This window comes from Ictalurus punctatus, chromosome 8, assembly GCF_001660625.3.
Source record: "Ictalurus punctatus breed USDA103 chromosome 8, Coco_2.0, whole genome shotgun sequence".
Classification (NCBI taxonomy): domain Eukaryota; kingdom Metazoa; phylum Chordata; class Actinopteri; order Siluriformes; family Ictaluridae; genus Ictalurus; species Ictalurus punctatus.
Window position 1 is genome coordinate 12473903 of NC_030423.2, and position 11053 is coordinate 12484955.

Below are 11053 nucleotides of genomic sequence, written 5' to 3' on the forward strand. Positions count from 1 at the left end.
AATTCAAACCATAATATTATTTGGATGCTGTTATACTGAACCATTGCTCTGTATCACTATTTTAACTGTCACATTTTCCACTGTAGAAACTGTCAACAGGGGTAACACAATGATGGCAAAGTAAGTTCCAGTGAATATATACTGTACAGTCCCCTCTGAAACTATTGGAACAGCAAGGCCAATTCATTTTATTTTTACTGTAGAATGATGACATTTGGCTTTGAGATCAAAAGATGAATATGCAAAGAGAAGTTTAGAATTTCAGCTTTTATTTCCTGGTATTTATATGTAAATGACAGAACATAACCTTCAGTTTCACCTGTGAAGACTGCATTTGTTGTTCATAAGGATAAGCCAACATGATTATTAGAGCACTGTCTATAGGAGAAAAGCAAGGCATTTTGAAGCTGAGAAAAGAGGCAAAATCAATCAGAGGCACTGCACAAACTATGGGCATAGACAATGCAACAATTGGAATGTCCTGAAAAAGAAAGAAACCACTGGTGAACTGAGCAAAAGACACTGAATGGGACGGTCAAGGAAAACAACAATAGCTGACAGAAACATTGTGAGTGCTGTGAAGAAAAACCTAGAAACAACAGTCAATGACATCACCAACAACCTCCACAGGCCAGGTGTGAAGGTATCACAATCCATCAGACTTCGAGAGCAGAAATATAGAGGCCATACCACAAGATGCAAACCACTCATCAGCATTAAGAATCAGAAAGCCAGATTGGAATTCTCAAAGAAATAAAGAGATGAGCCACAAAAGTTTTGAAACTAAGATTAACCTCTACCAAAGTGATAGAAAGGCCAAAGTGTGGAGAAAGAACGGATATGCTCATGATCCAAAACATACAAGCTCATCTGTGAAACATGGTGGAGGTAGTGTCATGGCTTGGGCTTGCATGGCTGCTTCTGGAACAGGCTGACTAATCTTTATTGATGATGTAACTCATGATAGCAACAGCAGCAGAAAGAATTCAGAGGTTCGTAGGAACATTTTGTCTGAGAAGTGCTTCCAAATTAATCAGGAGGAACTTCATCATGCAACAAGAGAATGAAGAGAATGATCCAAAACACACTGCCACAACGCCAACTCAACAAAGGACTTTATCAGGGGGAAAAGTGGAAAGGTTTGGATTGGCCAAGTCATATATGTGGTCCTGAAAAGGAAACTAAAGAGAGAAACTTCCTCAGAACGTACAACAACTGAAAGAGGTTGCGATAAATGCCTGGAAAAACAACACAAAACAAGAAACCACAAATTTGGTGATGTCAGTGAGCCGCAGGCTGATGCAGTTATTGCAGCACAAGATGTGCAAATAAATATTAAGTGTTATTTACTTTAATTTACTTCAAGACTTATCAGCTCCTATATTTTTGCTCACCTAAAATTGGGTGGTCTGATATAAAAAAAAAAAAAAGGTTCTATGTATTGTCTTGCTTAACACATCTAGATGTAAATACCAGGAAATAAAAGCTGAAATCCTAAAATCTCGTCTCATATCCACCTTTTGATCTCAAACCAAATGTCTTTGGTGTATAGCACAATCAAATTAACTGGCTTTGCCGTTCCAGTATTTCCGGAGGGGACTGTACATTCATTCAGGTTCATAAATATTTGGACATTGATAAAAAAATTATTGTTTTTTTTCAGCTGTCTACCACAGGATATTGGAAATAAAATTAAATACTAGATAGAATTAGAATACTAGAGTAATAGAATGCAAAGTGCAGACTTTCAGCTTTAAATATGTTAAATTAGGTGAATGGTGAAGAAATTACCTTTTAAGAAAAGTAATTGGACAAACTAATTATTTTTTTGGTTGGACTTGGTTGCAAATCCTTTGCAGTCAATGACTGCCTGAAGTCACAGACATCACCACAGACATCATGAATTTTGAAGCATTTAGCTGAATCTGAACAGATAATGTAGCCCTGTACACTTGTAGCCCTGTACACTTCAGAATTCATTCATCACCATCCATGCATCTTCTACCACTTACTCCTTTTGCAGGGTCACGGGGGAACCTGTAGCCTATCCCAGGGAACATCAGGCACAAGGCGGGGTACACCCTGGACAGGGTGCCAGTCCATCACAGGGCACAACCACATACACAATCACATACACTATCCCAGGGAGCATTGGGCACAAGGCGGGGTACACTCTGGACAGGTGTACAATGTCACAGGGCACAATCAATACCATAAATAAATACAATAAATACAAGGGAACCAGTTCTATTAGCCGCCATAAATTCCCATACCATAAAAGTTACACGTACGGCATTTAGAAGATGCCCTTATCCAGAGTAACTTACAGAAGTGCTTTGAATTCTCTAACAATAAATACATCCTGACACTGGTTCACTAGATCACAGACTAAGAATACTGTCAGTCTAAAAACTCTGTTGGGACGTAATATAGTACAACAATTCTAGTGGCAAGAATCTAGATTTAACTGAGCCAAGTAGATAGTACACAAAAGTCAGAACCCTACCTTACCTGGTGAGAATAAATACAAGACAGAACATCTTAAAGCACACAATAGGTTATAACCCTCAAATGAAAGCAGGTCTTTGAGCTCATGTGCATTCTCCTGTGCATTTCAACTAAAAAAATCATGTGGTAGACAGCTAAAATACCAGTAAATTTGTCTAAAAATGTCCAAATATTTATGGACCTTACTGTATACTTACATTTTCTTAATATTGATCTACTGTTCTAAAAAGTATAATATTACTGAAAAAAGTAAAGGTAAGAGTGCAAAGCCTAATGTACGTGTCTAGCTTTAAAAAAACAAAAAAAGCAGCAGCAAGTGTTATGCTACAATCTGACGTTAGGTTCTTTTTTGTTAGAAATATAGGGTAATATCAGACTTGTACATTTACAATTATCTCAGTACTATACATGAAAAACAAAGTAAACACTATTATAATTACTCCTTAAAAAACAATGATACTGCCAGTGTAAAGCATGTTGAGCTAAGTCATGTAGAATGGGGAATTACAAAGTTATATATATATATATATATATATATATATATATATATATATATATATATATATATATATATATATATATATATTATATATATAATATCCATCATATATATCATACAGCATATCCAAATATTCTTTTTAGCAGGATTTATAAGAAGAACAGTAGAAATGGCTCGGTAAGTCTCCCATATTCAAGGGACAACTGCTTCCTCCACACATGTGCATAGCATACATAATGTACACGGCTTGTCTTTTTTTTTTTAGAAACACAAGTTTTCATGTTTGAGTGGCAGCCTAATGAATCCTCTCGTTTCAGATTTGTCTTTACTTGGGGAAAAGAGACTTTGTGGACCATGTGGACCATGTTGATATTGTGGGTAAGGTCTTATAGTATGTAGTAAACAATGTAAATGTCAAAATATCTTTCAAGACATGAGTATGTTAAACAAATGTGACATTTTTTTATTTACAGATGGGGTGCTCAAGGTGGACACTTCAGAACTAGATGGAAGAAAAGGTATCTAGAACACACACCTGGATTCAAGTTTTGGGAGCTAAGAAAATCATTTAACACAACATGACACTGGAGCATTAGGCACATCAGATGGGACTGTTTGTAATAAATTATCAGATGTATACAGAGTAGATGTAAAACCACAGCTTTAAAACACTGCAAATACCATGCATAAACTAAAATAGAAGAAGTGCTATAACAACTAGTGAAGTAAAGTTTGTCATAAAAATAATAATAATAATTTCTTCTTTGTTGTAGTGTTTGTACAGCTGTCTTGTTTCTTTCACTATGGTAAGGAAGATTTGGATCTGATCAGTTTGTCCTTCAGGAAAGACATTTGGATGCACCACGTTCAAATTTATCCTCCACCTGCTGAAGACAAACCAGTTACTACGCCTATGCAGGATGTCCTTATGAAGAAAGCAGAGGAGGGAGCACACCCCTTCACTTTTAATGTATGCTAATCTGCAAAATGCTGTGTACATCAAGAGTCTTTCACTGTGGTAACTCCTCTGAAATCATGAAATCTGTGTTTCTTGCTTTCTAAGATTCCAGCAAATCTGCCATGCTCTGTAACTTTTCTGCCAGCAGCATGGGACAAAGGCAAGGTACTGCACCCCCCTCCCTCCTCAACCTCCCCTATCCTCCAACACACACACACACACACACACACACACACACACACACACACACACACACAGCTACAGTATACACATAGGATATTTTAATTTCTTTCCTTATTACTCACTGTAATCTTCTTTTTATTACCATTGCAGGTTTGTGGTGTTGACTTTAAAATAAAAGCCTACATTGCCAACGAGGCTGACGATCCAGATGAGAAAATTGACAAGAAGTGTGTATATGCCTAATTTATCCTCAGTAATAACTAAGAATTATAGGCATTTATTTGATTTGTGCATGGGTTAATTGTCCTGCCTCATCTGCTTTATAGGGACACTTGTCAGCTGATCATTCGTAAAATCCAATTTGCACCAGACAAGTTGCTGCCTGGGCCCGAGGTGAACATCTACAAGCAATTCATGTTTTCGGGAAAAACAATTCACCTGGAGGCCTCCACAGAGAAGGAGGTATATAGATTATATGGACACTATTATTAAATTTAATTCCATATGCGTTTTTTTTTTTTTTTTCTATTAAAAAATCTATAAAGGTGATACTCAAAATCTTCTAAAACTGTTTTCCAGGTTTACAATCATGGAGATCCTATCCAGGTCAGAGTGAAAATTAACAACCAGACTAATAAAGTGATCAAAAAAATAAAAATTTCCAGTAAGATGGGATTTGTTGAAATATTATTTAAAATATTATTAGCAAATCATTGGAAAATTATACTATTCCATACTCATTTATTGCACTATTTTGGTGCATATCTCTTTCAGTTGACCAAACAGCAGATGTTGTGCTCTATTCAACTGACAAATACACCAAAGTCGTTCTCTGTGAGGAATTTCGGTGAGTGTAGATGACTTTACATGCAACATGTAGCCTACTGTTCAAGAGCAAATTCATTCAAACTTTATTTTGTTATGTACTGTAAACAAGCAGGTAACAAATGAAAAAAAAAAACCCAGTATCAAGCCATCACGAGTCACCAGAACAGCTTCCATTGTGTCTTGGGCAGCAGTGAATCATGGCCATAAATTTTGGTGCGCCAGGACAACAACAACAAAATAGCCTCAAACCTGACTTATGCTATTGTCTACAATCTAGAGAATTTTTAGACTAAGTCCGTAATAGGCAGTCGACAACATACATCATACAGTCTAGCAGTAGGTGTTAGACTGTGACCTTTGTTCAACTGTGTCTGATACAGCAGGTGTGTTTCAAATCGCATTATTAGACTCCAACTGAAATTCTAATTTATAATTAGTAGATTGTAAAATGAGTGCTGAGAGTGAGGACTGTATAAAGATTAACATTTGTTGAATGACTGATATACTGTATATATCACAGTCCCACCTGCCCCTATGGATGAGTCGTGCAAGAGCTGTTCCAATGGTCGTGCCAGAGACTCTACAAGTCTTTGCAACTGTACAACCACCAAATCATTCAGTAAAACCTTGTGGATATTTGTCTCCCTGTGTCACTGTTGTGTATTTTCACTTTATGTAGTCTTCTGTACTTTATTACTTTATGATAGTGAAACAACAATTTGTTCCAATGTATAAAAGCTATATAGAGGCATGACAATAAAAACCCACTTGAACTGACTTGGATGGGTACACTGTCATTGTGAAACAGACCACTCGCATCAAGGTAGAAAAATTTCAGCATAGGTTAAGGTTGGTCAGTCAGAATAACTTTTGTATTGATTTGCAGTGGCAATTCACTCTACGAGGACAAGCACACACAAGTGGAACCAAACCAAACAGATCTACCCTTTCTTTTAATTTATCACCCCTCTGTATGTACAAAATATGCATACTGTCCTTCAATCATCACTTATTAATAATTTTTTATGGGGTTTTTTTTCATCCATCAGTGATCAAGTAAATGGTCAAACCACATTTGAGAAGGAATACATAGTCACGCCTCTACTGGCCAACAACAAAGAGAAATATGGTCTGGCATTGGACGGCAGGTTAAAAGATGAAGACACAAACCTTGCATCATCCACAATGTGAGTCAAGACTCATCTTAACATGAGCCCTTATGTCTCAGCACCTAAACATGATCTTACAAAATGCAACTACATTACGAGACATATAAGAAGAGGGACTTCCTAATACTTTGCATACTCTGTGGTGTAGCACCAGATTAATCAGATGCTAATGAAGCCTTTAAACTGAATCAAGTAAGTTAGATTAGGGTTGGAAATAAACCGTGTGCCTCCAGACTGAGAAGGGTCAGCATGATGTGTACAATAATACACTGAAATCTCTGATAACATTATTTTAAATATCCTTTTGACATAAATCTCCTAGTTACTTTGTGTCTCATACGGTGGGGGAAAAAAGTATTGGACACGTCAACATTTTTTTCAGTAAATATATTTCCAATGAGGCTATTCACTTGAAATTTTCATTGGAAATATATTAACTGAAAAAATGTTGACGCGTCCAAAACTCATTTCCCCCTCTGTACATGCAATCAGTCATTATAATCAGATATAATCATATTTCTCCTCCTGTAGTCTGCTACCTGGCACATACAAAGATGTACAGGGCATTCTGGTGTCTTACAAAATCAAAGTCAAACTCATGGTGGCCAGTGGTGGTGTCTTTGGAAGCCTTATATCCAGGTTAACAATTTAAAAAAATTCACTGTTGAGTCTTTATAATATTAATAATACAATATAAATTGAATATATATCAGTTGAATTGAATATATTTATATATTCAATATATATAAGGCCTAATCTTCTGTACTATGTTTCCATTTACAGTTATGTTACTGCTGAAATGCCTCTGATCTTAATGTCACCCAAGCCAAAAGGTAAAATTTATAAAAAAAAAAAGATACTTTACATAAGATAAAGTGTATGAAGCACAGGACTTGTCTATATCTATATGTCTATTCATCAGTAATCTACTAATGAATACAATTTTCTTTTGCGGCATGCATCTCAGTTGGTCCAGATATGTAAGTGGAAACCTTACATCTCAGCTGCATTATAAAGCACATTTTATATGCTTATTGTGATGCAAACTGTGTTTTCTCCTAGTTGATACAATCTCAGCTTCTGTTACTAAGAATAAATATTCTGTTAAATACTGTACTACAAAGTGTATTGAGGAAACTCAGTATGATAAGGTGGAAAAGCCAAAGTAATTTGGGTTGGAGTTGCCAAAAGCATTGCAAAATGAGCACCACATTAAAAACTCTTTCTACAAGCAAAGATTATATTAATTTTATAGAGTTTTGGGGAAACTACATTAGTAGGATATTGTTGCACTGACATTATTTCTTTAGCATAGAAGTGATATTATTTTAGATATCGAAAATAAATTACCCAGTAGTAAATACAGGCCACTCCAAATTCTTGCATGTTACTCTCGTTCTTCATTTCTACAGGGCTGCAGAGCCATCAGTTAAGGATACATGAAAAATTAAGAATAATAAATCATGGATTTACACAACTGGAATTTTTGTCAGACAATATCTTGTTGTTCTTGTGTGCTGGAAAAATGACTTTTTCTAGCATATTTAAGTATTTGTTCTATATTTTCCCAGGTCAATTTGGAGATAACTACATAATATATATACTATTTGTTTATTCTAGATGAGTCTCACCCAGTAAAAGTGAACAGGGGTATCACAAACTTTTTTTGCATTACATTTGATCCTTTATGTGAGTCACAAAGTCACTCACGGGACTATCACCTACAGATATTATAAAAGACCAAGCACTTTTAGAGCCAAATTAATAATGTGTTCTTGTCATCTACTCAGACCCAAGTAGGAGGAACAATATGAAGAAAACTGACCAATTGACTGTTTATTTCACAAACCCTAGCATGGACTTACCACCAGTGGAAAACAACTGAGGAAAATTTCCAGTGCCTAGAAATCAGACAAGAAACTCCAAATAGGCCTCTCTAGAGCAAATCATCACTGATCATCAGGCCTTGGTGATTATAGTATAATGTCACAAATTTTTTTGTTGTTGTTGTTCCTGCCATTAACATGTGAACTCAGTGTGTTTTTGTACATAAATTGGTTCTGTATTATGTAAATTAATAAGAAATATACGTAAGCAGTATTACTTCCCAGTGTCCGAGTGGTTTTCCTCCGGGTTCTCCAGTTTGAGAAGGAATGGATGAATGAATAAATTAATGAATATATACATAGAATGTGCATATAATTTCATTAAAATTATATATTTAAAAAATTTTATTTTGTGACAAATCTTTTATCATATCCTTATGGACTCATTACTAGCTTGATCATTTGGTTCAGTTTTTAAAGCAGTAAACTAAAATATCTGTCCATACAGGATTTCGCTGTGTTTTTTGTGATTGTTGCAGCCAAAAATACTTGATTTTGTGAAGGTTTTCTGCTTTTTTGTGCGGAAAATTAATTTAATTGACAAAATTGAAATTATACATAATTGTTATTATGTAACTGTCTTTGACAGCAATGTTTGCTGGTAAATGAGATCTTTTAGCTGTACTCTTGTTCAAATCACATGAATCGAAGGGATTTCAGCTTTGGCTCACGTCACATGAGGCTTTGTGATGATAACACATGATGCTCAAATTTTCAAAAAGTCTGTGGTAATTTTGAAAAATTGCAAGTTCTTACAAATATTGTGGCGTTTCCTTGATTTTGCATTCATTTCGGCAATCGCAAATCATAAAATCCTGGAGGGACTGATATATACAAAATTCGATTAAGATATCTTTACTGAAATTCTATATACTGAAAGATGCATAAACATTAAAAACAATGTTGAACAACAATGTTATACAACTAACTGATGTATAATTAAACACAATTGTAGTATGAGCAATCATGCTGTTGTCATAAATATCAGCACAGCTGATACCTGTGTTTACTCATAATTACAGCTGAATCACAGCTGTGCTGATATTCAATACCACAGCACTCTTGCTATATCACATGGTGCATCTAAAAAAAATTTAATATCGTGGAAAAGCTCATTTTTTCACGTAATTTAATTCAAAACATAGAACTTTCATATATTCTAGATTCATTACACATAAAGTGAAATATTTCAAGCCTTTTTTTGTTTGTTTTAATCTTGATGATTACAGCTTACAGCTCATAGAAATCAAAAATCCAGCATCTCAAAATATTAGAATAAAGAATTTATAATACAGAAATGTCGACCCGAGAAGAGCTCTAATCAGCTAATTAACTCAAAACACCTGCAAAGGTTTCCTGAGCCTTTAATCTCTCAGTCTGGTTCAGTACAAACAAACACAATCAATTTTCAGATGAAAGTAAATTTTGCATTTCATTTGGAAATCAAGGTCCCAGAGTCTGGAGGAAGAGTGGAGAGGCACAGAAGTTGCTTGAAGACCATTGGGAAGTTTCCACAGTCTGTGATGATTTGGGGTGACTTGTCATCTGCTGGTATTGGTCCACTGGGTTTTCTCAAGTCGAGAGTCAATGTATTATAAGGTTCACATTTCTGTATTATAAATTCTTTATTCTAATATTTTGAGATACTGGATTTTTGATTTCCATGAGCTGTAAGCCTTAATCATCAAGATTAAAACAAAAAAAAAGTATTGAAATATTTCACTTTGTGTGTAATGAATCTAGAATATGTGAAAGTTCCACTTTTTCAATTAAATTACAGGAAAAAATGACTTTTCCACGATATTCTAAATTTTTTAGATGCACTGATTGGTCAGAAACTGTGCATTATTTTTTTTGCATAAAAGCAGCGCTCGGACAGTAGTTCTTGCTGTAACATGAACGACAGGTTTATATTGATGTGCTCATTCTAATACTTTATTGTTTCTATAGGAACAATCATGCTCATTCTCAGCAATTTGTATGGCAGACACTCCAAAACATCTCAAATGAATACACTAAAGAGATTTTGTCCAAATGTGTTGGTGTTTAACAAATAAAATCCTACAATCGTTGATGTTGTGAAGTTTTTTTTTGTTAGGAGACATTTATATAACATTTATTGAAGGAATTTTGGGTGTCAGCACTTTGTATCAGTCTTCATGATTTGCAAAGTTTCCCAGCAGCGAAAAGTCTTTAGGAAGAGAAATTTACTCTTTCCAGGATCTCTGTAAAATGAAAAGCTGCTGTTTTTGAGAGAGAGAGAGAGAGAGAGAGAGAGAGAGAGAGAGAGAGAGAGAGACAGAGAGAGATAGAGCAAGAGACATGCTTGTGAGGGAATAACTGTTTATTGAGGCTATAGTGTAAGTGATAACAGGTACTAACTTGTTTTCAGACGTTCCACAAGGAATACCATACTTCAAACTGTGCCGTCATACAAAAATAATCCATTTTTACATGGTACCAGCACTCTGCTTTGCGTCGCGCCGCATCACACTACACCGGCATGGACTATTTTTGTATTATTCGTATATTTTTCTTATGAATATATTGTAATCGAGTTACATTTTCCAGGTTTCCATTCAAAGTGAATGGAAACCTGTTTCCAATCATTTCCCCAATAATTATTTGTTTCCAATCATTTTACATCACAAGCATGTATTTGAAAGCACATGAATCTCAAGGGTCACAGAAATCTCTTTCTCAGTTATAAACCGATGTAAAAAAGTTCAGCGTTTGTTCAGTTCAATGTTTCGAAATGAAGTGGCATAGCTGGCTAGAGTAAAGCAAATATTTAACCAGGCTAGACTAACTGCTGGAAACAAAACTGTACATCACCCAATTAATTAATTAATTGTACAAAATTATCATTTCACTAGGAGCTGCTTTAAAATTGTGGCCTACATGATGGATTGTTTGAAGAGATAAATTGTTGCATTTCTTTCAACAACAACAACAACAACAACAAAAAAGCCTTAGGTAATTTAAATATCAATTCATCTTCATAAAGTGAATTGATTTCACA

The 11053-nt window shown here is 35.1% G+C and overlaps 1 protein-coding gene across 9 annotated transcripts in view; it reads left to right on the plus strand.

Annotated features, from left to right (window-relative positions):
• The window catches only part of arr3b (arrestin 3b, retinal (X-arrestin)), a 12641-nt gene extending 2538 nt beyond the window's left edge, over positions 1 to 10103 (plus strand). For 6 of the 9 annotated variants that reach the window (XM_017474149.3, XM_017474147.3, XM_017474152.3 and 3 more), the window contains 15 exons: positions 87 to 120; positions 3151 to 3184; positions 3325 to 3385; positions 3481 to 3525; positions 3781 to 3977; positions 4071 to 4130; positions 4299 to 4375; positions 4475 to 4610; positions 4728 to 4812; positions 4923 to 4995; positions 6026 to 6163; positions 6677 to 6784; positions 6929 to 6978; positions 7113 to 7125; positions 8000 to 10103. In XM_017474149.3, the coding sequence (XP_017329638.1) occupies positions 110 to 120; positions 3151 to 3184; positions 3325 to 3385; positions 3481 to 3525; positions 3781 to 3977; positions 4071 to 4130; positions 4299 to 4375; positions 4475 to 4610; positions 4728 to 4812; positions 4923 to 4995; positions 6026 to 6163; positions 6677 to 6784; positions 6929 to 6978; positions 7113 to 7125; positions 8000 to 8030 (1119 nt within the window). In that variant the 5' untranslated portion in view covers positions 87 to 109 and the 3' untranslated portion in view covers positions 8031 to 10103. The other 3 variants (XM_017474153.3, XM_017474155.3, XM_017474165.3) reach the window with 2 other exon arrangements.
• Positions 10104 to 11053: the final 950 nt, after the last annotated feature.